Source organism: Sciurus carolinensis, chromosome 2 (assembly GCF_902686445.1).
Source record: "Sciurus carolinensis chromosome 2, mSciCar1.2, whole genome shotgun sequence".
In the NCBI taxonomy this organism is placed as follows: domain Eukaryota; kingdom Metazoa; phylum Chordata; class Mammalia; order Rodentia; family Sciuridae; genus Sciurus; species Sciurus carolinensis.
In genome coordinates, this window is record NC_062214.1 from 199,132,169 (window position 1) to 199,159,779 (window position 27,611).

The following is a 27,611-nucleotide window of genomic DNA, read 5'->3' on the forward strand; positions in this document are numbered from 1 at the left end:
ACAGGTACATTGCTTTATTGCCAATCCAGGGGCAGCCGGGCCAGTTCCATCTGCAGTGGTGCATCGCGGGGTGCGGGGCCACACCACGGGACTGCCCGCTGCAGACAGCGAGGCAGCAGCATGGATGTCTCAGGACAACTCAGGTGTCCCCACCTCTGCTGCCCACCCTGCCCACGGGGACCACTTTGGCTGGCCATCTCCTCTCTGCCCAGCATGTGTGCATCATCACCAAAGCATCCTGAAGCTTGCCACGGGGAGGCTGTCGCCAAGGAGCCAGCTGGTGTGTGAGCCAGTAACCGTCTCCCAGACCTGGAGGAGGGAGCGCCTTGAGCAAGAAACAGCAGCAGGCAGGTCTCGCCGGCCCGCTCCACACCCTCCGCGAGGGACCGGCCTCGGAAGCAGTGGCGCACCAGCAGACCCCCAGCAGCCATCCCGCGGCCACACGTGCTGGCGAATTCCCGCGTGCGGGGAGTCTGGGCACCTGGGTGCTCCCGGGCTTGGAGGGAGCTGGGCACATTCTTGGCTCCATTTCAGGAGGGTGGGTGGTGTTGCACCGACGTTCTTGCTCGTTTCTGCTTGGTTCCCATGTCCATGGTCAGGGTGGGTGCCCGGTGCTGCCAGGCGCGGCCCCTGCCTCCCGCTCCGTCCCTTCTGCTGGCGCCGCACCTCTCTGCCCTCACTCGGCCACGGGCCTGGGCACAGGCTCTTCCCCAGCACTTCTGTGCTCCAGCAGGGTCAGTGCTGTTCTTGCCGAGGACGCCACCATCACTCTGGACCCCAGCCTGGCACCTGCGGCCCCAGCTGCCACTTCATCTTCCTCCTCTTCAGGGGAGAAACTTTCTCTGGCATCAAAAAAGGTGGCGGCTTCTTCCTGCAGCTTCTGCTCTGCCAGGCCCGCCTCGGCCTCTGCGCCCTTGCTCTTCTTGGCAGGGGAAGAGGAGAAGCCTAGTCTGGGGAACCGGAACCAACCCGCCCTCTCCTGCTTTTTTGGTGGCTCTGGGTCTGACCGTGCCCCAGGCTGGGTCTGGATGGGAGCAGACCTCCCGGCATCATCTCCGGCCTCCACGCTGGACTCGTCCATGGAAGAGAACCCGATGTTTGGAAGCCACGACCACAACAACCCAGAAGGTTTTTTACCTTCCAGCTTCTCCTTTGGAGCCCTGTCCTCACCTGCCAGCTGGGTGCTTGCCTCCAGGCTGCTGTCGGAGGGAAACTCGAGGATTTCTGCTGGCTCCTCATCAGAGCCGCCGTCTGCAAGCTGCAGGCCAGAGCAGACCTCTCTCGCGCATGCTTGTGGCCCCGGCAGGCCGGCACTGGTAGAGATGACCTCAAATGGCTCTCCAGGGTCAGGCCAGGGACCTCCAGGGACAGCGTCTCCTCCTGGGGCCCCTCCAGGGTGCTCCCATGCCCCCAAGTCTTGAGACAGGGCGCACGTGCTAGCCTGTGCAGGGGGCTCTGGGATTTTTGCCTTTAGCAAGGAAAATCCATACGAAGGCATCTCAACTGTGGATGCAGGGATCTCAGATTCCCGCACAATCTGGGAGGAAAGGGCCTCGGGTGCCCCAAGACCAGCGCACTCTCCTGTCACCCCGCTGCAAATGGTGATCCCTTGACTCTCACCCCGAGACTCCTGGATGTGCACCCTGACCTTAGAAACTGGGGGTGCCTCTAAGGAGAGGTCGGGGCCCTCAGGCCGCTCCCCAGGCCCCGAAGTGCCAGCGGCCCTCAGGAGGCTGGCTCCCCAGAGCCCGGGACTCTCCTGGAGACGGGCTGCCTCTGCACCCGCCTCCACGCAGGGGACGTCCCTCACAATGGGAAAGAACACGTCCGCCTCAGAGCTGGACTCAGGGAAGGAGAACCTGGGCACCTTTAGTTTGGGGAACGTGACAGTTAGCACGGAATCTTCCCAGAGCTGGTCCACGCTCACCACAGAAACCTGGGACGGCAGGTCGGTGCTGGAAGCCTTCAGCTTCAGAGGACCCTCAGGCTGGAGGGACCACGTCTCTGTGCTGGCCTCTGCCTTGACAAGGTCTCCTCCTCCTGGCCTGGGAGGAGGCTCCCCGCACCCTTTTGCTGGTGGAGCCTGGCGTTCAGAAGGCCTCACTCTAGGCATCTGAAGGGGAAGGAAGTCTTCAGTTGGGTGGGTCCTGCCCCCGGGGCCCGACGCACACATCGGGGCAGCAGGGAGGTGCAGCCTCAAGCCCGGGCGCCCCAGCTGACGGCTCGGGACGTCTGCAGGGGATTCGCTCTCGGGCGCGGTCGCTTCTGTCTCTGCTTCTGAGGATTGCGGGGCCACGCTTGTCTCCTCCGACCCAGGTTGGGAAAACGCCTCTGCTGGCGCCCGGGCAGCCGGCATGCACGACTCGGCTGCATCCTGCTCCCAGGACGCCCCTCGCTCCCTGGAGCAAGGGCGCCTGCCGCCAGGCGTGTGGAAGCTGGCCACTCTGAGCCAGCGCTTCTGCCCACCTGCCAGGCTTTCTCCGGCTGCGGTGCCCTCCTCTGCGCTTTCCGCGGGGGGCACGTCCTGGGGTGGTGTGGGAGCGGTTCTCTCCCCATGGGACTGGCTCACCAAGGTGTCCCCCAGCCCGCATTCTCTGCTGTCACCTCTGACAGCCTGGTCACGTGTGGGAAGGCCCAGGTCAGCCTCAGACAGACTCACCTCCACCTTGACTGTGGAGGCGCTGAGATTGGGTTTGGCAAGACCTAAACTGGGACCAGGGGACTGTGGCACCTGGGTGGGCCCCCCGTCTCCGTCCAGGGTGCTGAACTTCACACCGGTGTCCCTGCCACCATCAGCATGGCGGGCCTTCTCTGTGGCTTCAGAGTCGCATCCACCTGTGGTACTGGAAAAGGCAGCGTCCACGCCTCCCGGTGGCACGCTCTCCCGGCCCTTGGAAGCCCGCAGTTTGGGAAGTGAAAGTCTGGGCATGGCGATGGCGGGCCTCCTGCGCCGCGCCTTCTCTCCTTCCTTCTCTGGAGGCAGAGCTGTTTGTGCTTCCGTTTGGGAAATCGGGACCCCACGCTGGGTATGCACTTGGTCCGGATCCAGAACGAGGCTGAGTGCGGAGTCCTCTGGGTGGTCCCCAGGGTCCCCAGTCGCCATGGCCTCCTTTTTTGGAGACCAGCTAAAAGCCGGGAGCTTGAGTCGAGGCATCTTAAAGGGACTGCCCTTCCCATCGGGGTCAGCATCTTCAGCTGGGGCTCCGAGGAGAGGTGGACCCAGCTGCTCCTCCGTCACTGGGGATGCAGGGACACCTAGGGACAAGGGCTGAGAGGCAGGGAGACTGGCCACCATGGCTCGCTCACCTGAGGAATCCACCCCCTCAACAGGACAGAGAAGAGACAGGCCTGTGCCGCCGTCTGCAGCAGGTGCATCTGCCTCCGCATCAACTGCAGTGGCACTGGAAAATCCAAATTTGGGTTTGTGGAATTTAGGAAAAGTTACACGGGCATGAAGTACAGGCAGCAGGGTATCCTCAGGGCCTAGCCGGTATTCGGGGGGGAACACAGGAATGACGGTTCCCACCTGGAGGACGGCAGAGGTCTCAGAGCCAGAACAGGGAATATCATGCTGTAAAGAACAGGAGGAGGGCTGAGGGCACTCAGCACGGGCACCAGGTGAAAAGAAAGGCCCAAGGGTGTGGTTAAGTGTGGAATCTGAACTGCCTGGGAAAACAGCATCCCCAGTGTGGTCAGCAGTACCGTCAAATCTAACAGGAGGAAGATCAGATGTGGCAAAACTGGGAACACCCATAGATGACATGGCCCAAGACATGCTAGGCTCCTGTGACTCTCCACAATGAGACTCTGAAGAAGGCCTGGGGGACACACTGAGGAGGGACACCCCAGAGCCCTCGTCCAGGCCAGCACTATCCTCACCACCCTTGTTATGGGGGAGGGAAAATTTAGAAAATTTAAAATGGGGTCTCTGGAATTTCAATTCCAGTTCTTCTTTTGGAAAAGGCGTATCTACATCAACAGTTGTGAACTTGCTGTCTCTGGTGGCCACGTCCTTGTCTGCCAGGGTCACGTCCCCCTCCAGCTTGGCATCTGGGGCCTGAATGTCCACTTGCACGGAGGGCATCTCCACCTCCACAGCAGGGGTGCTCATCTCGCCCTTGGGGCATTTCATGCCCAGATTGGGACCTTTGATGTGCACCTGGGGGCCCTTTAGGTCCACCTTGGGCATCGTGATGCTGGGCACCTGCACCTTAGGTAGGTGGCCCTTCAGTCCAGTTTGTGCTGCAGGGCCCTCTGGCAGGTGGCCCTCGGGAAGGGTGGCCTCTGGGAGCGTCACACCCACCTGTCCAGTCTTGGCATCCATGTCTGTGGAGGGCAGCTGGATGCTGAGTTCAGAGCCCTTGAGGTCACCCTGAATAGAGGGCAGGGCCACGTCGGCCTCCATCTTGGGCGCCTTCACCTCAAGGGATGCGTCCAGGGCCTTACTGGGGGCGGACAGGCCAAAAGAGGGCATCTTGAACTTGGGCATTTTGAACTTGCTGTCTCTGGTGGACACGTCCTTGTCTGGCAAGGCCACGTCCCCCTCCAGCTTCGTATCTGGAGCCTGTATGTCCACCTGCAAGGAGGGCAGCTCCTTGTCCACTTCAGGGATGCTCACCTCGACCTTGGGGCCTTTTCCGGCCACCTTGGGGCCCTTGATGTCCACCGAGGGGCCCTTGAGGTCCACTTTGGGCATTTTGATGCTGGGCATCTGTAACTTGGGCAGGTGACCCTCCATTCTGGCTCCTGCCACAGGGACATCTGGAAGTTCTCCTTCAGGCATGGTGGCTTCTGGGAGTGTCACACCCACCTGGACAGTGCTGGCATCCAGGTCAGCAGAGGGCAGTTGCATGGTGAGGTCAGAGCTCTTGAGGTCACCCTGGATGGAGGGCAGGGCCTGGTCAGCTTCAGCCCTAGGCATCTTACCCTCAATGGACTCATCCAGGGCCTTGGCTGGGGCTGACACACCAAAGGAGGGCATCCTGAACTTGGGCATCTTGAACTTGCTGTCTTTAGTGACCACGTCCTTTTCCTCCAGGGCAAGTTCTCCCTCTAGCTTGGCGTCTGTGGCCAGCATGTCCACCTGTACTGAGGGCATTTCCACGTCCAGGGCGGGGGTGCTCACCTCACCCTTGGGGCCCTTCATATCCACCTTGTGGTCCTTGATGTCCACCTGGGGGCCCTTGAGTTCTACTTTGGGCATCTTGATGCTGGGTACCTGCAACTTTTGGTGGCCCTTCATGCTGGGTCCCGCTGTCTGGTCTTCTGGTAGCTCTCCCTCTGGTAGGGTGGTCTCTGAGATTTTAACCTCCGCCTGTCCAGTCCTGACGCCCAGGTCAGCCACGGGCAGTTGGATGCTGAGGTCAGAGCTCTTGCGGTCACCCTGGATGGGAGGGAGGACCACCTCAGCCTCCACCTTGGGCATCATCACCTCAATGGACGGGTCCAGGGCCTTACCAGGCGCTGACACCCCGAAAGAAGGCATCTTGAACTTGGGCATTTTGAACTTGCTGTCTCTGGTGGACACGTCCTTGTCTGTCAGGTCCAGGTCCCCCTCCAGCTTGGTGTCTTTGCCATGCACGAATGGCATCTCCATGCCCAGGGCGGGGGCGCTCAACTCGCCCTTTGGGCCTTTCACGTCCACCTTGGAGCCCTTGAGGTCGACTGTGGGCATCTTGGCACTGGGCATATGCACCTTGGGTACGTGGCCTTTCAGTCCAAGGCCCGGTGCCGGGGCCTCCAGAGACTCTCCCTCGGGAAGCGTGGCCTCTGGGATCCCCACGTCCAGCTGGACAGCACCGGTCTCCATTTCAGTGACAGGCAGCTGGATGCTGAGTTCAGAGGCCTTGAGGTCACCCTGAATAGAGGGCAGGGCCACGTCGGCCTCCATCTTGGGCGCCTTCACCTCAAGGGATGCGTCCAGGGCCTTACCGGGGGCTGACAGGCCAAAAGAGGGCATCTTGAACTTGGGCATTTTGAACTTGCTGTCTCTGGTGGACACGTCCTTGTCTGGCAAGGCCACGTCCCCCTCCAACTTGGCGTCCGGGGCCTGGACGTCCACCTGCACAGAGGGTATCTCCACGTCCACATCAGGGATGCTCACCTCGACCTTGGGGCTTTTCCCATCCATCTTGGGGCCCATGATGTCCACTTGGGGGCCCTTGAGTTCCACTTTGGGCATCTGGATGCTGGGCATCTGCACCTTGGGAAAGTGCCCCTTCCTTCCGAGTCCTGTTGCCCGAACCTCTGGCAGCTCTCCCTCGGGCAGGGTGGCCTCTGAGAGCATAATGCCCACCTGGACAGTCCCGGTGTCCATTTCAGCAGTGGGCAGTTGGATACTGACATCAGGGTGCTTGAGTTCACCCTGGATGGAGGGCACAGCCTCACCAGCCTCCATCTTGGGTGCCTTCACCTCAAGGGATGCGTCCAGGGCCTTACCGGGGACTGACAGGCCAAAAGAGGGCATCTTGAACTTGGGCATTTTGAACTTGCTGTCTCTGGTGGACACGTCCTTGTCTGCCAGGGCCCCGTCCCCCTCCAGCTTCATATCTGGAGCCTGTATGTCCACCTGCAAGGAGGGCAGCTCCTTGTCCACATCAGGGATGCTCACCTCGACCTTGGGGCCTTTCCTGGCCACCTTGGGACCCTTGATGTCCACTGAGGGGCCCTTGAGATCCACTCTGGGCATTTTGATGCTGGGCATCTGCACCTTGGACAGGTGACCCTCCAGTCTGGCTCCTGCCACATGGACATCTAGAAGTTCTCCTTCGGGCATGGTGGCTTCTGCGAGTGTCACACCCACCTGGACAGCGCTGGCGTCCACGTCAGCAGAGGGCAGTTGCATGGTGAGGTCAGAGCTCTTGAGGTCACCCTGGATGGAAGGGAGGACAACCTCAGCCGCCACCTTGGGCACCGTCACCTCGACGGATGGGTCCAGGGCCTTACCGGGGGCTGACACCCCGAAAGAAGGCACCTTGAACTTGGGCATTTTGAACTTGCTGTCTCTGGTGGACACATCCTTGTCAGCCAGGGCCATGTCCCCCTCCAGCTTGGCGTCTGGGGCCTGAATGTCCACTTGCACGGAGGGCATCTCCACCTCCACAGCAGGGGTGCCCATCTCACACTTGGGGCCTTTCATGCCCAGATTGGGACCCTTGATGTGCACCTGGGGGCCCTTTAGGTCCACCTTGGGCATCGTGATGCTGGGCATCTGCACCTTAGGTAGGTGGCCCTTCAGTCCAGTTTGTGCTGCAGGGCCCTCTGGCAGGTGGCCCTCGGGAAGGGTGGCCTCTGGGAGCGTCACACCCACCTGTCCAGTCTTGGCATCCATGTCTGTGGAGGGCAGCTGGATGCTGAGGTCAGAACCCTTGAGGTCACCCTGAATAGAGGGCAGGGCCACGTCGGCCTCCATCTTGGGCGCCTTCACCTCAAGGGATGCGTCCAGGGCCTTACCGGGGACTGACAGGTCAAAAGAGGGCATCTTGAACTTGGGCATTTTGAACTTGCTGTCTCTGGTGGACACGTCCTTTTCTGCCAGGGCCCTGTCCCCCTCCAGCTTCATATCTGGAGCCTGTATGTCCACCTGCAAGGAGGGCAGCTCCTTGTCCATATCAGAGATGCTCACCTCGACCTTGGGGCCTTTCCCGTCCATCTTGGGGCTCTTGATGTCCACCGAGGGGCCCTTGAGGTCCACTCTGGGCATTTTGATGCTGGGCATCTGCACCTTGGACAGGTGACCCTCCGGTTTGGCTCCTGCCACAGGGACATCTGGAAGTTCTCCTTCAGGCATGGTGGCTTCTGCGAGTGTCACACCAACCTGGACAGCGCTGGCGTCCAGGTCAGCGGAGGGCAGTTGCATGGTGAGGTCAGAGCTCTTGAGGTCACCCTGGATGGAAGGGAGGGCCACCTCAGCCTCCACCTTGAGCACCGTCACCTCGACAGACGGGTCCAGGACCTTTCCGGGGGCTGACACCCCAAAGGAAGGCACCTTGAACTTGGGCATTTTGAACTTGCTGTCTCTAGTGGACACGTCCTTGTCTGCCAGGGCCATGTCCCCCTCCAACTTGGCGTCCGGGGCCTGGACGTCCACCTGCACGGAGGGTATCCCCATGTCCACATCAGGGATGCTCACCTCGACCTTGGGGCTTTTCCCGTCCAACTTGGGGCCCTTGATGTCCACCTGGGGGCCCTTGAGTTCCACTTTGGGCATCTGGATGCTGGGCATCTGCACCTTGGGAAAGTGCCCCTTCCTGCCGAATCCTGTAGCCCGGACCTCTGGCGGCTCTCCCTCGGGCAGTGTGGCCTCTGAGAGCGTAACGCCCACCTGGACAGCCCCGGCGTCCATTTCAGCAGTGGGCAGTTGGATACTGACATCAGGGTGCTTGAGGTCACCCTGGATGGAGGGCACAGCCTCACCAGCCTCCATCTTGGGCGTCATCACCTCAATTGACCCGTCCAAGCCCTTGCCTGGGGTTGTCAGGCCAAAGGATGGCATCTTGAACTTGGGCATTTTGAACTTGCTGTCTCTGGTGGACACGTCCTTGTCTGCCAGGGTCACGTCCCCCTCCAGCTTGGCGTCTGGGGCCTGAATGTCCACTTGCACGGAGGGCATCTCCACCTCCACAGCAGGGGTGCTCATCTCGCCCTTGGGGCCTTTCATGCCCAGCTTGGGACCCTTGATGTGCACCTGGGGGCCCTTTAGGTCCACCTTGGGCATCGTGATGCTGGGCACCTGCACCTTGGGTAGGTGGCCTTTCAGTCCAGTTTGTGCTGCAGGGCCCTCTGGCAGGTGGTCCTCGGGAAGGGTGGCCTCTGGGAGCGTCACACCCACCTGTCCAGTCTTGGCATCCATGTCTGTGGAGGGCAGCTGGATGCTAAGGTCAGAACCCTTGAGGTCACCCTGAATAGAGGGCAGGGCCACGTCGGCCTCCATCTTGGGCGCCTTCACCTCAAGGGATGCGTCCAGGGCCTTACCGGGGACGGACAGGCCAAAAGAGGGCATCTTGAACTTGGGCATTTTGAACTTGCTGTCTCTGGTGGACACGTCCTTGTCTGCCAGGGCCCCGTCCCCCTCCAGCTTCGTATCTGGAGCCTGTATGTCCACCTGCAAGGAGGGCAGCTCCTTGTCCACATCAGGGATGCTCACCTCGACCTTGGGGCCTTTCCCGTACATCTTGGGGCACTTGATGTCCACCGAGGGGCCCTTGAGGTCCACTCTGGGCATTTTGATGCTGGGCATCTGCACCTTGGGCAGGTGACCCTCCGGTTTGGCTCCTGCCACAGGGACATCTGGAAGTTCTCCTTCAGGCATGGTGGCTTCTGGGAGTGTCACACCCACCTGGACAGTGCTGGCGTCCAGGTCAGCGGAGGGCAGTTGCATGGTGAGGTCAGAGCTCTTGAGGTCACCCTGGATGGAAGGCAGGGCCACCTCAGCCTGCATCTTGGGCGTCGTCACCTCAATTGACCCGTCCAAGCCCTTGCCTGGGGCTGTCAGGCCAAAGGATGGCATCTTGAACTTGGGCATTTTGAACTTGCTGTCTCTGGTGGACACGTCCTTGTCTGCCAGGGTCATGTCCCCCTCCAGCTTGGCGTCTGGGGCCTGAATGTCCACTTCCACGGAGGACATCTCCACCTCCACAGCAGGGGTGCTCAACTCGCCCTTGGGGCCTTTCATGCCCAGCTTGGGACCCTTGATGTGCACCTGGGGGCCCTTTAGGTCCACCTTGGGCATCGTGATGCTGGGCACCTGCACCTTGGGTAGGTGGCCCTTCAGTCCAGTTTGTGCTGCAGGGCCCTCTGGCAGGTGGCCCTCGGGAAGGGTGGCCTCTGGGAGCGTCACACCCACCTGTCCAGTCTTGGCATCCATGTCTGTGGAGGGCAGCTGGATGCTGAGTTCAGAGCCCTTGAGGTCACCCTGAATAGAGGGCAGGGCCACGTCGGCCTCCATCTTGGGCACCCTCACCTCAAGGGATGCGTCCAGGGCCTTACCGGGGACTGACAGGCCTAAAGAGGGCATCTTGAACTTGGGCATTTTGAACTTGCTGTCTCTGGTGGACACATCCTTGTCTATCAGGGCCCCATCCCCCTCCAGCTTCATATCTGGAGCCTGTATGTCCACCTGCAAGGAGGGCAGCTCCTTGTCCACGTCAGGGATGCTCACCTCGACCTTGGGGCCTTTCCTGGCCACCTTGGGGTCCTTGATGTCCACCGAGGGGCCCTTGAGATCCACTCTGGGCATTTTGATGCTGGGCATCTGCACCTTTGGCAGGTGACCCTCCAGTCTGGCTCCTGCCACAGGGACATCTGGAAGTTCTCCTTCAGGCATGGTGGCTTCTGCGAGTGTCACACCAACCTGGACAGCGCTGGCGTCCAGGTCAGCGGAGGGCAGTTGCATGGTGAGGTCAGAGCTCTTGAGGTCACCCTGGATGGAAGGGAGGGCCACCTCAGCCTCCACCTTGGGCACCGTCACCTCGACAGACGGGTCCAGGACCTTTCCGGGGGCTGACACCCCAAAGGAAGGCACCTTGAACTTGGGCATTTTGAACTTGCTGTCTCTGGTGGACACGTCCTTGTCTGCCAGGGCCATGTCCCCCTCCAACTTGGCGTCCGGGGCCTGGACGTCCACCTGCACGGAGGGTATCCCCATGTCCACATCAGGGATGCTCACCTCGACCTTGGGGCTTTTCCCGTCCAACTTGGGGCCCTTGATGTCCACCTGGGGGCCCTTGAGTTCCACTTTGGGCATCTGGATGCTGGGCATCTGCACCTTGGGAAAGTGCCCCTTCCTGCCGAGTCCTGTTGCCCGGACCTCTGGCGGCTCTCCCTCAGGCAGGGTGGCCTCTGAGAGCGTAACGCCCACCTGGACAGCCCCGGCGTCCATTTCAGCAGTGGGCAGTTGGATACTGACATCAGGGTGCTTGAGGTCACCCTGGATGGAGGGCACAGCCTCACCAGCCTCCATCTTGGGCGTCATCACCTCAATTGACCCGTCCAAGCCCTTGCCTGGGGCTGTCAGGCCAAAGGATGGCATCTTGAACTTGGGCATTTTGAACTTGCTGTCTCTGGTTGCCACGTCCTTGTCTGCCAGGGCCATGTCCCCCTCCAGCTTGGCGTCTGGGGCCTGAATGTCCACTTGCATGGAGGGCAACTCCACCTCCACAGCAGGGGTGCTCATCTCACCCTTGGGGCCTTTCATGCCCAGCTTGGGACCCTTGATGTGCACCTGGGGGCCCTTTAGGTCCACCTTGGGCATCGTGATGCTGGGCACCTGCACCTTGGGTAGGTGGCCTTTCAGTCCAGTTTGTGCTGCAGGGCCCTCTGGCAGGTGGCCCTCGGGAAGGGTGGCCTCTGGGAGCATCACACCCACCTGTCCAGTCTTGGCATCCATGTCTGTGGAGGGCAGCTGGATGCTGAGTTCAGAGCCCTTGAGGTCACCCTGAATAGAGGGCAGGGCCACGTCGGCCTCCATCTTGGGCGCCTTCACCTCAAGGGATGCATCCAGGGCCTTACCGGGGGCTGACAGGCCAAAAGAGGGCATCTTGAACTTGGGCATTTTGAACTTGCTGTCTCTGGTGGACACGTCCTTGTCTGGCAAGGCCACGTCCCCCTCCAACTTGGCGTCCGGGGCCTGGACGTCCACCTGCACAGAGGGTATCTCCACGTCCACATCAGGGATGCTCACCTCGACCTTGGGGCTTTTCCCATCCATCTTGGGGCCCATGATGTCCACTTGGGGGCCCTTGAGTTCCACTTTGGGCATCTGGATGCTGGGCATCTGCACCTTGGGAAAGTGCCCCTTCCTTCCGAGTCCTGTTGCCCGGACCTCTGTTGGCTCTCCCTTGGGCAGGGTGGCCTCTGAGAGCTTAACACCCACCTGGACAGTGCTGGCGTCCAGGTCAGCAGAGGGCAGTTGGATACTGACATCAGGGTGCTTAAGGTCACCCTGGATTGAGGGCACAGCCTCACCAGCCTCCATCTTGGGCGTCATCACCTCAATTGACCCGTCCAAGCCCTTGCCTGGGGTTGTCAGGGCAAAGGATGGCATCTTGAACTTGGGCATTTTGAACTTGCTGTCTCTGGTGGTTACGTCCTTGTCTGCCAGGGTCACGTCCCCCTCCAGCTTGGTGTCTGGGGCCTGAATGTCCACTTGCACGGAGGACATCTCCACCTCCACAGCAGGGGTGCTCAACTCGCCCTTGGGGCCTTTCATGCCCAGCTTGGGACCCTTGATATGCACCTGGGGGCCCTTTAGGTCCACCTTGGGCATCGTGATGCTGGGCACCTGCACCTTGGGTAGGTGGCCTTTCAGTCCAGTTTGTGCTGCAGGGCCCTCTGGCAGGTGGTCCTCGGGAAGGGTGGCCTCTGGGAGCATCACACCCACCTGTCCAGTCTTGGCATCCATGTCTGTGGAGGGCAGCTGGATGCTGAGTTCAGAGCCCTTGAGGTCACCCTGAATAGAGGGCAGGGCCACGTCGGCCTCCATCTTAGGCGCCTTCACCTCAAGGGATGTGTCCAGGGCCTTACCGGGGGCTGACAGGCCAAAAGAGGGCATCTTGAACTTGGGCATTTTGAACTTGCTGTCTCTGGTGGACACATCCTTGTCTGCCAGGGCCCCGTCCCCCTCCAGCTTCATATCTGGAGCCTGTATGTCCACCTGCAAGAATGGCAGCTCCTTGTCCACGTCAGGGATGCTCACCTCGACCTTGGGGCCTTTCCCGTCCATCTTGGGGCCCTTGATGTCCACCGAAGGGCCCTTGAGGTCCACTCTGGGCATTTTGATGCTGGGCATCTGCACCTTGGGCAGGTGACCCTCCGGTTTGGCTCCTGCCACAGGGACATCTGGAAGCTCTCCTTCGGGCATGATGGCTTCGGGGAGTGTCACACCCACCTGGACAGCACTGGTGTGCAGTTCAGCAGAGGGCAGTTGCATGGTGAGGTCAGAGCTCTTGAGGTCACCCTGGATGGGAAGGAGGGCCACGTCAGCCTCCACCTTGGGCACCGTCACCTCAACGGATGGGTCCAGGGCCTTATCGGGCGCTGACACCCCGAATGAAGGCATCTTGAACTTGGGCATTTTGAACTTGCTCTCTCTGGTGGACACATCCTTGTCTGCCAGGGTCACGTCCCCCTCCAGCTTGTCGTCTGGGGCCTGAATGTCCACTTGCACGGAGGGCATCTCCACCTCCACAGCAGGGGTGCTCATCTCGCCCTTGGGGCCTTTCATGCCCAGCTTGGGACCCTTGATGTGCACCTGGGGGCCCTTTAGGTCCACCTTGGGCATCGTGATGCTGGGCACCTGCACCTTGGGTAGGTGGCCCTTCAGTCCAGTTTGTGCTGCAGGGCCCTCTGGCAGGTGGTCCTCGGGAAGGGTGGCCTCTGGGAGCGTCACACCCACCTGTCCAGTCTTGGCATCCATGTCTGTGGAGGGCAGCTGGATGCTGAGTTCAGAGCCCTTGAGGTCACCCTGAATAGAGGGCAGGGCCACGTCGGCCTCCATCTTGGGCGCCTTTACCTCAAGGGATGCGTCCAGGGCCTTACCGGGGACTGACAGGCCAAAAGAGGGCATCTTGAACTTGGGCATTTTGAACTTGCTGTCTCTGGTGGACACGTCCTTGTCTGCCAGGGCCCCGTCCCCCTCCAGCTTCGTATCTGGAGCCTGTATGTCCACCTGCAAGGAGGGCAGCTCCTTGTCCACTTCAGGGATGCTCACCTCGACCTTGGGGCCTTTCCCGGCCACCTTGGGGCCCTTGATGTCCATCGAGGGGCCCTTGAGGTCCACTCTGGGCATTTTGATGCTGGGCATCTGTAACTTGGGCAGGTGACCCTCCATTCTGGCTCCTGCCACAGGGACATCTGGAAGTTCTCCTTCAGGCATGGTGGCTTCTGGGAGTGTCACACCCACTTGGACAGTGCTGGCGTCCAGGTCAGCAGAGGGCAGTTGCATGGTGAGGTCAGAGCTCTTGAGGTCACCCTGGATGGAGGGCAGGGCCTGGTCAGCTTCAGCCCTGGGCATCTTACCCTCAATGGACACATCCAGGGCCTTGGCTGGGGCTGACACACCAAAGGAGGGCATCCTGAACTTGGGCATCTTGAACTTGCTGTCTTTAGTGACCACGTCCTTTTCCTCCAGGGCAAGTTCTCCCTCTAGCTTGGCGTCTGTGGCCAGCATGTCCACCTGTACTGAGGGCATTTCCATGTCCAGGGCGGGGGTGCTCACCTCACCCTTGGGGCCCTTCATGTCCACCTTGTGGTCCTTGATGTCCACCTGGGGGCCCTTGAGTTCTACTTTGGGCATCTTGATGCTGGGTACCTGCAACTTTTGGTGGCCCTTCATGCTGGGTCCCGTTGTCTGGTCTTCTGGTAGCTCTCCCTCTGGTAGGGTGGTCTCTGAGATTTTAACCTCCGCCTGTCCAGTCCTGATGCCCAGGTCAGCCACGGGCAGTTGGATGCTGAGGTCAGAGCTCTTGCGGTCACCCTGGATGGGAGGGAGGGCCTCCTCAGCCTCCACCTTGGGCATCATCACCTCAACGGACGGGTCCAGGGCCTTACCAGGCGCTGACACCCCGAAAGAAGGCATCTTGAACTTGGGCATTTTGAACTTGCTGTCTCTGGTGGACACGTCCTTGTCTGCCAGGGTCACGTCCCCCTCCAGCTTGGCGTCTGGGGCCTGAATGTCCACTTCCACGGAGGACATCTCCACCTCCACAGCAGGGGTGCTCATCTCGCCCTTGGGGCCTTTCATGCCCAGCTTGGGACCCTTGATGTGCACCTGGGGGCCCTTTAGGTTCACCTTGGGCATCGTGATGCTGGGCACCTGCACCTTGGGTAGGTGGCCCTTCAGTCCAGTTTGTGCTGCAGGGCCCTCTGGCAGGTGGTCCTCGGGAGGGGTGGCCTCTGGGAGGGTCACACCCACCTGTCCAGTCTTGGCATCCATGTCTGTGGAGGGCAGCTGGATGCTAAGGTCAGAACCCTTGAGGTCACCCTGAATAGAGGGCAGGGCCACGTCGGCCTCCATCTTGGGCGCCTTCACCTCAAGGGATGCGTCCAGGGCCTTACTGGGGGCGGACAGGCCAAAAGAGGGCATCTTGAACTTGGGCATTTTGAACTTGCTGTCTCTGGTGGACACGTCCTTGTCTGGCAAGGCCACGTCCCCCTCCAGCTTCGTATCTGGAGCCTGTATGTCCACCTGCAAGGAGGGTATCTCCACGTCCACATCAGGGATGCTCACCTCGACCTTGGGGCTTTTCCCATCCATCTTGGGGCCCATGATGTCCACTTGGGGGCCCTTGAGTTCCACTTTGGGCATCTGGATGCTGGGCATCTGCACCTTGGGAAAGTGCCCCTTTGTGCTGAGTCCCGTTGCCCGGATCTCTGGCGGCTCTCCCTCGGGCAGGGTGGCCTCTGAGAGTGTAACCCCCACCTGGACAGCCCCGGCGTCCATTTCAGCAGTGGGCAGCTGGATACTGACATCAGGGTGCTTGAGATCACCCTGGATGGAGGCTACGGCCTCCTTGTTCTCTACCTTGGGTGTCGTCACCTCGACAGATCCATCTAAGCCCTTGCTGGTGGTCGACACCCCGAAAGAGGGCATCTTGAACTTAGGCATTTTGAACTTGCTGTCCCTGCCCTCTGGTTCTCTGTCCCCCCTTTTCACATGTTTTTCTGTGGTGGCATTGTCCTTCTCTGGTGTCCCTATTAGCAGGCTCTCTGCGTCTCCTTCCTGTGTTAGCATTTCCTCTGTGTCCGTGGTCAGCATGTGTGGTCCTGTGTTCTCTCTTTGGCCTTTGTGTCTCTTGTCTTCTTGCTCTTCTCGCCCTGCTCTGCTCTGGCTGGCTGCAGCCTCCCTGGTGGGTGGCCATCCCAGAGAGCTCATTTTGAACCTGGGCACCTTCACCTTTGTCTCCCGCCTTTCCCTGTCCTTGCCTTCCTGTGTCCACGCCCTCTCCTGAAGTGTTTCTGGGGTCTGCTCAGTTCCTTCTTCCTTTCCCGATCCGTGTGCAGCGGGCCCTGTGCCCGCTGGCCTGTCCTTCCCTGCTGTGACCTGTGTCCTGCCCCTGTCTTTTCTCAGCTCAAGTCCTTTGCTGCCTTTTTCTGTCTCTGGTACTTTTTCTTTGGAAATTCCAGATTTGGGGGCCTTTACTTCTCGTACTTGGACCTGTGTTCCTGGTGGGTGTGCCTGTGTGCTGCCTGGCCGGCCAGTGTCCAGCAGGGACAGTCTTGCTGTCCCCACTTCCAGGCCCTGTCCCTCCTCCTGTTCCTCTGTCCAGCCCATCTGGGGGTCTGCATCAGTCCCAGGCCTGGGGTCGCTGTGCGCTGCTGCCCTCTGCTGGGCTTTCACCTGCTGTGTCTTCCCTTGGCCCCTGGCTGCCACCCCTCCCCCTTCTCCAGGGGTTCTGTTGCCGAGGATTTGTGTTGGGAGACCCGGCTCTGGCTCCGTTTGCTGCTGCGCAGGAGGTTCAGACATGGCGTCTTGTGACTGTGCTCTCCCCTCGCTCTTTCCCCCTGCAGCAGCCCCCATGTCCTCTGGCCCCTTATCCCAGGGGCCCGTCTCCCCCAGCACCCCAGGAGAATGTGGCCTGCCCTGGGCCCCTTTGCCCTGATGCCCTGCAGCAGACGGGTCCTGCCCTGAGCCCAACTTGAGTCTGAAGTTCAGGAACTTTCTCCTCCTCTGACGGCCTGGCCCTGCCTTCTGTTCCAGGAACTCCTCTGGCAGCTGGGCCTCCGTGTCTGTTCTAGTTGGGGACACGTCTCCAGGCTCGCAGGCCTCTGAGGAACTGTGTGAACGCCGGGGGCCAGGCCCCCGCTTGCCCTTTATGGCTTGGAATTTGGGCCAGGAGAGCCTCTCCTGGGGCCGCCTGCCACGGCTCATCCTGGGCTTGGAGATGAGCCTCTCCCGGTCTCCATCTGCCTCCGGCGTCTTTGTAGGGGTCTCTGTGCACTCCTCGGCAACGTCTCTGTGCTGAAACACAGGGGGAGGGACTCAGGGGAGCTGGCAGCAAAGCCCGGGCCCTGGGGACCAGACTGCAGGGGCATCAGTGCAGCGGGGCAGCCTCTGCAGCCTCACTGGGCAGGGCCTCACCTCTTCCCTTCCCTTGGAGCCTCGCGGAGGGGCACAGACAGCCGACTCCTCACTCTTTGTGGCAGGGAGTTTCCGTCTGATTTTGAACTGGATCTTGTAAGGCTCTGAGTACTGAAGTATCTTGAGAGCATCTTCATATTTAATGTCATCAAAGAATATGGTGGCACTGAGCAGCTGATCCCCTAGAGGAAGAAGGAACAGCTCTGGCTTGGTTCCCACTCTTGCCATGTGGGGGCGCCGGGGCTCCCCAGCCCTGGGGCACAGGAGGAACCGCGAGTGGCCCAGGCTGGAGCAGCTGAGCAGAGACATGAAGGGGGGCCATCCTGAGCTCCGGGTGTGGCCCTGCCCCCCGCCCTCCCCTCCATCTCCCCCCATCCTGGGGACCCAGGGCTACAATGGGCATGGCACCTTCTCTCAAGCTGAAGAGCTTGGCCGCCGAGGAGTCCTTCAGCACCTGCTTGACAAAGATTCCCTGGCGCCCACCACCTGTGACACTGTAGCCACTGGCTCCTGCCTCCACCTCAGTCTCCATCGTCACCTCTGCCGCTTCCTGCACAGCCTGGAGCACAAGGACATCAGGGCCACAGTGAGCAGCACCCTCATTGCGAGGGCCAGTCTCCCGAGGGTGGGGTCCTCAGCATCTGCCTGTCGCCCTGGGCAACACACGGCAGAGGTGGGAGCATCGGCCAGGTGGGCCCAGGCTGCGGTGTCCCAGCACCGGAGGAAGTCGGCTGGAGAGCCCCAGTGGGCACTGCCTCCCGTGCCCTCAACCCAGCCTACCAGAACTGCCCGGCCAGCAGAGGAGAGGCTCCGCGGCACTGTGGCCCACGCCTGCTGTCACCGGCAACCTCGTTCTCTTGTCACAAACAAGTGAAGCACTGGGCACATGCAGGACACCCAGTGTTCAAATCACACAGGGCCAGAGAGCCCAGGCAACACGGGAAACCAGGGGCAGCCCACGCAGCATTGGACAGCACTGGACCTGATGGCGCCCTCTGTGGCCAGCAGAGATGAGGCCACCCAGGAAGGAGCAGACGGCCTTGGAGGCCGCGTGCCCCTCAGGGCCCCCGCAGAGCCCTGACGCGTCTGTGGCTGTGCGCTGACCTGGCACCGCCCCTCCGGGTGGGCGAGTAGCTGAGGTCTGTGCCCTCATCACAGGGAGCCTCCATATCCGCCCGGGACCCAGTGACGTGCTGCCAGGCTCCTCACTGCTCCCCACCCTCCCTCTGGCTGGAGTCCTGGGAGGGGCTGCCTCAGGCACCTTGGATCCCGCACACCCACCTCCGGGTGACTCATCCTGGAGAAGACCCGTGAGTCTGCCGAGTCCCGCTTCCACCAGGATCTCCGTCTCCCCGAGGAGCCACGCCTGCCTGGGGCGTCTTCCTGTAGCCACAGGGGTTGGGAGTTACCACCCACCCCAGCCCCAGGAACAGGGGGGACAGAGGTCTCCAGCCAGCAGACCCCAGGCAGAGGGACCCAGAAGCTGCAGAGGGAGCTGCGTCCCTTGAGGGCCACCAGGGAAAAGGCAGCGTTCAGCCTCCTGCCTCCTGCCAGGCCAGCCCTCAGCTCCCTCTGGCAAACCCTGTGGCGACCGGAGTTGAGCGTGGAGGAAAGAACTCCAGAGGTAGGAGGTGATCTCCGGTGGCCTCCAGGCCTCCCAGGGCCCGCGTGTCCTTCCCAGAGGCTGCACACGTGCACACCTCTGTCCCACCAGGCCCCCACCACACACCAGCTCACACCAGCTGCAGGCATCTCTGTGCCCAGGGCACATAGAGGGGACAGCTGAAGGGCAGCCATGGCCTGATGGCAGCAGATAGGGCAGGGTGCAGCACAGACGTCGTGCAAACTGCCCACACAGGGTGACTTGGGGGGCCGGGGGCCGGGGCCTGACTCAGCCAAGGGCTCTGCCCAGCTGCTCACCTGCACTGCAAAGCCAGCGGCCTCTGTTGTGCATTCGTAGACAGGGGAGGACCCCTGTGGCCGTGGCCGGATGATCTCGTCCACAGGTCCTTGGGTCACCTGGCAGGAGGAGAGAATCAAGTTCCCGTCAGCCACTCAGGCTCTTGCAAGGCCAGGAAGGGCCGGCTATGAGAACACACTCCCTCCCCGGTCCCACTTACAGAGCGGTCCTCTTCAGTGGCTGCCCCTGGCTCCTCGGGCTGCAACTGCCGGCCAGACACTGCGGAGAGATAGGCTATTGGTAGGGACATGCTGATGGGTGCCCGGCAATAAACACCAAACGTACAGAGGATTCAGAAGGCTTGTCCACACCCGCAGCAAGCGGCTCACGGACCCCTCCTCTGAACTGCCCCAAGAATCGCCATTAACACAGGCAGCTGCTGAGAGCTGGTCACACCTGGAGGAAAGCAGGTTTGGGACTGAAGTGGACCAGGTTGGCTGTGCTCGGTGTGAGAGGACTTGGGAGGGGCAGCATGTTTCAAACCCAGATGGACATTCCCAGCTGAACCTTCCCAGAGCAGCTCAACAGCAGGTCTGAGGTGCCCGGAGAGGCTGCTGTCCCCTTGTGGGTTGATAGAAGAGCGGGAGGGACGGAGAAAACCCGCAGACCTCAGAGAGCTCCGGACAGCGTTAGAGGAGCAGTTGAGATGAGAAGCAGCGTGGAGCCCAGCAGAGGAGACCAGAGTTGGTCCCAAGCTGCTGAGCCAAGGGACACGCTAGGAAACCTGGTCATGCGTGGACCCCTAGTGCATCCTTATGCAGAGGGCCACCTGTCCCTGGGTGACCTGGTCTCACAGGACAGCTGTCCTACGCCCCCTCGTTGGCAGAGGTGTCCTTTGCACACGCCTGTCTGCACTTCTTTTTACTGATTTCTTTAACAGAAGACTGTGTGAAGCACTCGTGGGCAGACTTTTCTTGTGGAAGCCCCAATGGCCAGCACCTCTGGCTCTGCGGCCAGTCTGCCATGGCCGCTCGGAAGCTGACAGGGCACAGGGTAACAGCGCTCCAGCCAGACCTCACTGAGAAGCGGCCGGCTGGATTGGGGTACAGGTCTCAGCCGTGAACACCGTGGATAAAGCGGCGGGCCTGGCCCCACATCTCGTGGAGACTGTGACCAGGCCTTGCAGTGGCAGGACAGTGGGACGGGGTGCACAGCAGGTGAGCAGGAAGAGGCTCACACTCTACCAGGATCACGCCAGCATCGCCTGTCTGGGTCTGGGGAGATCCGCCGCCGCAGGGTCGAGGGGTCCCAGGGTGAGACAACCATCTAGAAAGGGATCGTGCGGATGGTAGAGGCGATTCTGCGGCTGCTAGAAAGGACGGCGCACTCAGGACAGAGGGGCCTCACAGCCTAGCAGAACAAACCTCAATGACCGTGAAGGAAGAAGGCGACACTACACACAAAAATGGTGACGCGTGCTGTCACAGGTGTGGAGGAGAAGCAGGTGACGGCTCAGCACCAAGGACAGGGCCGCAGCAGTCCTTGGTCAGTTCTCACTGGACTTTTGACTTTTGAAGCGGCACAGCGACTGTGATGAGTTCAAGTACAGACGTCACCCACGAGGCAGTCATTTGAAAGACAAGAAGATGTAGGCAGGCATGGTGGCTCAGCAAGTGATCCCAGCAAGTGGGAGGCCGAGGCAGGAGGGTCACAAGTTTGAGGCCAGCCTTGGCAGCTTAACAGGACCCTTAGCGACTTAGTGAGACCCTGTCTCAAAATAGAAAGTGAAAAGGGCTGGGGACGTGGCTCAGTGGTTAAGCACCCCTGGGTTAGCCAGTAGGTCAATAGTGTGATTAAAATGAAGTACTAAAATATAGATTATGAATATGTATTTACCACTCAGATAGCACATATATCACTTTTTACATACATGTTCATATAGTACTCCAAAAAATTGCGATTGAAAATGAGCTAAAGATTTGAACTAGCCTTTCACAAAAGATGTGCAAATGGTCAATTAGCTCAAGAAAAGATGGTTGACATCTTCATCAGGGAAATACAGATGAAAGCCTGTGAAATGGGGATTCCAGAAACTCCTACACACGTCGAATGTCAGGACCCTCTTCTTCCAGTGCAGGGTTCGCTGGACAGTCGCACGGAAAAAGCCTAACCTCAAGGCCACCTTCAGCACAGGAAGAGAGCGTCATGTGGGTCACGGGTCCACAGTGGAAAGATCAGCCGTAAAGCTTCCATAAGATAAACAGAAATTACTTTGGGTTAGGGGGAAAAAATTCTTAAACTGGACTCAAAAACAGTTCCCAGAGGAAATGACTGAGGAGCATGTCTATCTTCGAAGCTGCTGCTCATTCAAATCCAAAGACACCAGTGTGACCTGAGAAGCTGCCCCCAAACAGGCACAGATGTCACAAGACGCTGCCCAAGCACGGGCCTCCTTCCGAAAAGCACTGAGTCCTCACAAGCTAAGCAAAAGACAAAACAACCCAGCAGAAAGGCGGGCCAGCCAGTGCGGGAAAGGCTGCCCACCAGGGGGGACCGGCGCTGGCCAGTGGCCACATGAAGCCGTGCCTGGCACCCTCCTCTCTAGGGTAGTGCCCCTGAAAGTCAAGGCCCGCCAGCCAAGCCCGGCCACTGACGGCGGTGAGGAGGACGTGTGGCAGGTTCTGCCCCGTCCCAGGCATGGGATAGACTGGTACAACCTTTGGAAACAGCCACCACATCCTACCTACCCTGTGGCCCATCAACTGGGGAACCAGATGGAAGCACGGCCGCAGCCAGTCCTGCTGGCAGCACTGAGGACCAGGAAGACTCAGATGTCCACAGAGTGGGAGGAGAAGCACCTGAGGCATGTCCGTCCAGTGGGAAGCAGTACAGGAGCAGGTGAGGCGTCTGCTCCTCAGTAGGGTTCTGGTTATTGGAATAGCTGCATAATCTGCATTCTTTCTCATAAAAAAATTTAAAATTTCACATAGAATCAAAATGAGGAAAGTACAAACTTTATGCCAATGAATGGGAAGCTTTAGATCAACTGTAAAAACAGTCAGTGCTGCTCAAGAAGTAGACATTCCAAACAGTACCAACCCCTGTGGAACCGCTTCCCACATGGGACACTGGGAATCCAAGAGACTGGGCACAGTGGCCTTGCTGGGGATCCCTGCCCCCCAGGAGCTGAGGTAGAAGGGTTTAAGTTCAAGGCCAGCCTCAGCAAAAGAGTGAGACCCTGTCTCAAAAAAGAGAGAGACTAGCAATGCCCATCTTCAGCCACCTCCCTGCCAAACCCAAGCTGACATTTTACAGCTGGTGAGTGTGCCCACCAGTCCCAGAGACTCATTCTGGACTCATAAAATCAGGTACTGTGCTTTTTTTGTCAGGAGACAGGAAGTCAGTGAACTACACAGGCCTAATCTGGCCCACTGCCTTGTTTTGTGAATAAAGTTTTATTGAGACAGAAAAAAACAAATAAATAAAATCTTTCCACAGACAGAATTTTGGGCCCAACCCCCTGAATCGTAGTGGATACTGAAGAAGGGACCATGCTGATCAGACTCTGGCTGGCACACAGGCCTGTGTTCCAGGGCTGCCTCCTGCTTGAGATTCCTTGCTGGTGACCAGGGGTACAAGTGCTGCTTCAACCCCACCTGCCTAGGGGGTCCTCAAATATCTTAAGGACCCTGGGCCAGACTTGGTAGAATACGGAGGGCACCCCATGCTGGGGTACTGGTGTCTGGGACCATGCACTTCCTGTGCCACAGAGAGGTGCCCTAGCCTTGGAGACCACCCCATTAGGAGATGGGGAAGCCCAGTTCTGGCAGGAGTCTGGGTTTGGCTGCTGGTCTCTGACCAATGTGCTATGTGACCCTGAGCCAGCCTGTCCCCTCTTTGAGCTTAGACTTCCCCATGGATACCCACGGTCCAGCCTACCTGTCCTGCCTGGGTGTCAGGCCATGGACACCCCCGTCTGCAGAGTACAGCAGGCTGCACCTGTGCGCCCCAAGAGCTCTGGTCCTGCGTGGGCCTTCCTCTGTGCTTCCTCAAGGTGACTGGAGGGCCGGGCACAGCCTTGGGTCAGGCTCTCCAGGGGAGATGGGGAAGAGGCCAAGGCAGGGCAGAGGTGCTGGGCCATGGCAGGAGCTGCTGGCGCCCACCCCACTTCCCGCCCACCTCCTTCTACTGCTCCAGCAGCATGCCCAGACCCTGGACTCCAGGGCCCCATGGGGGGACTGGTAAATCTGACCTTGGGCAAGGGGTCTGCTCCTGGCGCCCTCCCCTGGGTCTCCCCACAGACCCCTGCTCCCTAACCAGGTGGAGCTGTCTCCTGTACAGCTCTGACCTGGGCCAGATGGGCCCACCTCCCCATGGCCAGCTCATATGCCTTCACACGGGGACACCAGTCCACCACCACGGGGTCCCCTGCGGCTCCCACCGAGCCTCCCCAGGCCCACACGGGAGTGCTTGACGCCCCATCACTGCCTCCCGACAGCCCTCACCCCACTCCTGCAGGGCTCCTCAGAGGACCCGCCCAGTCACGCCAGGACTGCAGGGGGAGGGTGCGGCGGGAGGAGGGAGGGCGACCCCAGGAAGGCTCCGGGCCTCTGGGCACTGCCCTTCCTGGAAGCTGGGTAGCAGCAGGGCAGCCTCTCTCTGGACCCCGGTTCCCATTCTGCTGTGCCCAGAGCCAAAGCCTCCAACCCCAAGCTGGGGCCTGGCGTTCAACACTCCAGGAAACGGGCTGGGGGAGGGCTCAGGGCAGGGGCAGAAGCCGGCGTCATGTCCCCCCCCCAGGGTCACCTTCAGGCAAGGCTGCTCCGGGCCGAAACCCCTCCCCAGGGCCTCCCTGGGCCACTGGCCCATAGCAACTCCCTTAGTCTTAGGGTGGGCCTGGGGTCCTTGGGCTGGGTGGGCGCTGACCTGAGAAGCTTCTCAGGGCACCCAGGTACCCGGCGGCTCCCTCTCCCTCCTGAGCCTCCTGGCCACCCTCTGGTCAGACAAAGCCAGAGTCAGGGAGAAGCTCCCTCTCGTATGGGGTGGTGGGCAGCTGACAGGACAGGGATCTGTGAGGTGGCTCCTTGGGACAGGGGAGCCTCCAGGCAGGAAGTCCAGACCCACAGGTCTGGCAGGGTGGTGGGCTGCTGGGGGGGAGCTGGGGCCGGCCCCACAATGGAGGCCCCCCAGTCCTGAGAAGCTGCACCCTAAATCTGCTCAGGGGCGTCCAGGGCCCTGAGGAAAGGTGTTGACGACTGGGAGGCAGGACACACCCTGGACTGGGAACGGGGAGGAGAGGAGGGAAGGAAGAGGCACACGCAGCCCCGCCCAGCCGCCCGGCCCTGGCCCACTGCGGGCCTCCCTCAGGGCCGCCCTCCTACGCATGCAGAGCAGAGGCCAGGAGGCGGCGCCACCAGCCCACCACCTCCTCGCCACCAGGACGCTGCCAGGGGCCTTGTGACCAGGAGCTGCCGTGAGCCTGGCCCAGGGACGCACAAACAGGAAGGAGAAGACTGCTCAGTCGGCCTGCCCGCCTGGGAGAGGAGGAGTCTGGCCACCTCCACCGGCTGCACGGCCTCGGCCAGGTCCTGAGGGAGCCCCACCTGGCCCCAGAGCACAGGGTAGGCATCCCACCCACCTGCCCACCAGAGACACTGTCCTTGTCCTCACAGCGCTACAAACAGCCCAGCTGTTAGCGCTCGCTGGAACAACACTGTTGCTGACAGTCACAAAGCCCCACTTTGCAGAGGAGGCCATGGAGGGGACACACCTGAGGGGGCCCAGCTGCTCTGGCTGCTGGCATCCAGGGCCTCCCCCCACCCTCCTGGGAGTGCCCAGTTCTTCCGAAGGGCCTCGTACACCACCGCTGACCCCACATTCCTGCAGGTGCCGACCCACAGCTGGGGGAAGGATCCAGGTCAGCCCCTCACACCAGTGAGCCCTGGTGGAAACCCCAGCCCAGAAAAGTCGCTTCCAGTGACTGGAATACCCCAGGGCGGGGCCTGAACATGTGGGCTGTGGGGGGCAGGTACTGGCCTGGGGAACAGGGAGTGACACAGCAGGGACTGCAGAGAAGGGCACCCTACCCCAAATGACCCTACCACACCTTGCCTGCAGGGCCCTGCTGTGCAGGGCCACAGAGGTGGAGCTTTCAGGTAAACAAAACCCAAGTTCGCACCCAAGCCACCACCCAGGGTGAGCTCTGGCCTCCAGGTTGGACAGAGTGGTGGGCCTCTCTGCATGTCACCAGGGCAACAGGGACCGGGAGACTGCAGAGGTTCTCTTTTCTCCGTCCACTTGAGAGAGCGTGCAGAGGCCCGTGTGGCGAGGTCTGCTCCCACCCAACACCCTGGACAGCCTCCAGTTTGGCTCTGGCAATGGGAGTGAGCAGGCTTAGCCAGTGGAGGCCGCCACCCTGCCCTCAGTTGGGCACCCACACAGACTCAAGCACACAGCTCCACCTCACCACATCCTGGACTTCAAGAAGAAAGTGCCAAGCTCGGCTGACTGTCACAAGACCTCTGACCTTGTGAGCAACACCCCAGGCACTCAGGGGCCTGCTCCCACCCCTGATGTTTCTGGAGATTATTCTGTGAATGTGGAGACAGAGCCAGCCTCAGAGGCCGAGCTGGGGGAACCAGGCTCGGCAGCCCCAGGGCCAGGGCTCCTCACCCACTCCAGTGTTCACATCACCCTCTCCTGAAACAATCTTCTGTAGCTCCCTGTTGCCAACCATCTAAAGCTCCTCTCTGCTCCTGCCTGGGGCCCAGGCCCTCTCCTGTCTCTGGACTTCACAGGCTGTTTCCTCCACCCTAAACTCACAGGGTGACCTGCCATTGATTCTGGACACTCCTTAGTTCTGGTCTGCAGAACACTGTGCTCACCAAGCACTCAGAGTTTGGCATACATTTGATGCATAATAAATGCTAGTGCAAGGCAAGCATTGGGGAGGGAAAGGGAAGGAGTCGGTCAAAGCTGCAGGCAAGGAGCAAGTCTCGCCCAGCTTTAGCAGGACTAGTACCAGGGCCAGAGGGGCAGCAGGTGGGCCCAGTCCATCTCCTGTACCTGGAGAAGCAGAGGCTCAGGCAAGCCCACCAGCTCCAAGGGACTCAGTGGCCAGCAGTGCAGTTCCCATGCCCATCCATCCCCAAAGTCAACTGAGTCTGGGTGGAAAGGCCAGATGCCAGGGTGCTGTGACCAAGGGGCGGTTCCGCCCTAGGCTCCAGAGTGCACCTTGGCAGCTGCAGGAAAGCAAACCAGGCCTTGCTGAGCCACCTCCACAACCCAGGTCCCCATGCCAGACAGGTCAGCAACCACTACCCTAGAACTGCCCCAGGACACACAGGGGGCCTGGAAATCTGTCCTGCTGCCAAATGGCCATGCCAGTGCCCTGGCAGCAACGTCCCCCCAGCCCAGGCTCCCTTCAAGAGAGAGCCACCAACCCCAGCCATGACCAGGGTGGGACCCAGAGCCCTGCACACGCTTCGCACACCCCGGGTTTGGTCCAGGAGCTGGGAGCAGTCCCCGCCAGGCCTTCTTAGTTTCCAGGCCACTTGGAGTCGAGATAGCCCCTCACCGATGACCCTCCCAGCCTGGCTGGCCCTACAAGTCAGCAGGAGCCACTGTGAACCGGCAGACCGGCCCTCCAACATTAGCCTGAGGCGGGCTCTGGGTCAGGGATCAGGACATGCCCAGGCCAGCTCTGCCCCTGCAGCCCCCTTGTTGGCTGCCCATCCGGCCCCCACTGACCTGCTGAGTGGTGAGGGGCAGGTGCCGCAGGGCTGAAACTGAAAGGGGACAGGCCGGCCGGGGCGGGCAGCAGCCTCACAGAGGAGGCCAGGCCCAAGACGCTCTCCCAACTGGCCCAGAAAAGGTTCCTGAGCTGGCTGCCTCCCTGACGCCCCGCCCGCCCTCCCTCCACAGCCTCCCCGTCGTCCCTCCCTCCCGGCCTCCTCCTCAGCAGGCTGAGCCCCACCAGTGGGGGTGGGTGGGTCCCCTCACAGGCCAGGAACTGGGCCAGCCTCCCCAGCTCAGCCTGGGGAGCCAGGGCCCCCACCCGGAGTGCCCCCCAGCCCAGGCAGCTGACTCGGGGAGGAAACGCCTGCCTGAGTCACAGCTGCCAGCCCAGTCAGTGCACACTGCATCCTGCTGTGTGGATGGACACTGCAGGGAGGCCGCCCTCCCAGGCCCTGCCTCAGTTCCCTGTGGAGACCGCTCGGAGCAGGCCTGGCTGTGTGTGCAGGGAGGGACAGGGGGATGCCTTCCGAGGACAGGTTGGAGCCCACAGGTGGCCAGGCTGGGCCCCTGGGGAAGTGGCTGTGGCTGTGGCCGCCCCTCGAGGGCAGCCTGGCCCTTTCAGTCCTTGACGGCTCCCAGCCCTCAAAGCTCCAGGGGACCCACGAGCTGGCTACGGTTGGGCCCCAGTATGTTTAACAGGCACGCCCTTCCCGGCATCTGGATCCGAGTGGTGGTGGAGAAACACTCCCCCTGGGTCCAGTGACCCCAATCGCCCACCACCCAGAGCTCAGCTGCCAGGCCCGCCCCTCCTTGCCTTCTTCTCCTGTTGTCCCCAGGGCTCAGCACCCAGCTCCTGGCTCTGGGTGTCCAGCAGGCCTGGGCAGGACGCAGCAGCTG

General features: G+C 60.8%; 1 protein-coding gene across 1 annotated transcript; it reads right to left on the minus strand.

Annotated features, from left to right (window-relative positions):
- Ahnak2 (AHNAK nucleoprotein 2) lies at nucleotides 1-26,851 on the minus strand. Its single transcript, XM_047538606.1, has 7 exons — nucleotides 26,727-26,851; nucleotides 19,198-19,256; nucleotides 18,998-19,096; nucleotides 18,359-18,460; nucleotides 17,486-17,636; nucleotides 17,078-17,259; nucleotides 1-16,957 (listed from the first exon to the last, which is right to left on the minus strand). The coding sequence occupies exons 4-7, from the start codon at nucleotides 18,371-18,373 to the stop codon at nucleotides 677-679; spliced, it is 16,629 nt and encodes a 5,542-aa protein (XP_047394562.1). The 5' UTR covers nucleotides 18,374-18,460; nucleotides 18,998-19,096; nucleotides 19,198-19,256; nucleotides 26,727-26,851; the 3' UTR covers nucleotides 1-676.
- Between the last annotated feature and the right edge of the window lie 760 nt (nucleotides 26,852-27,611).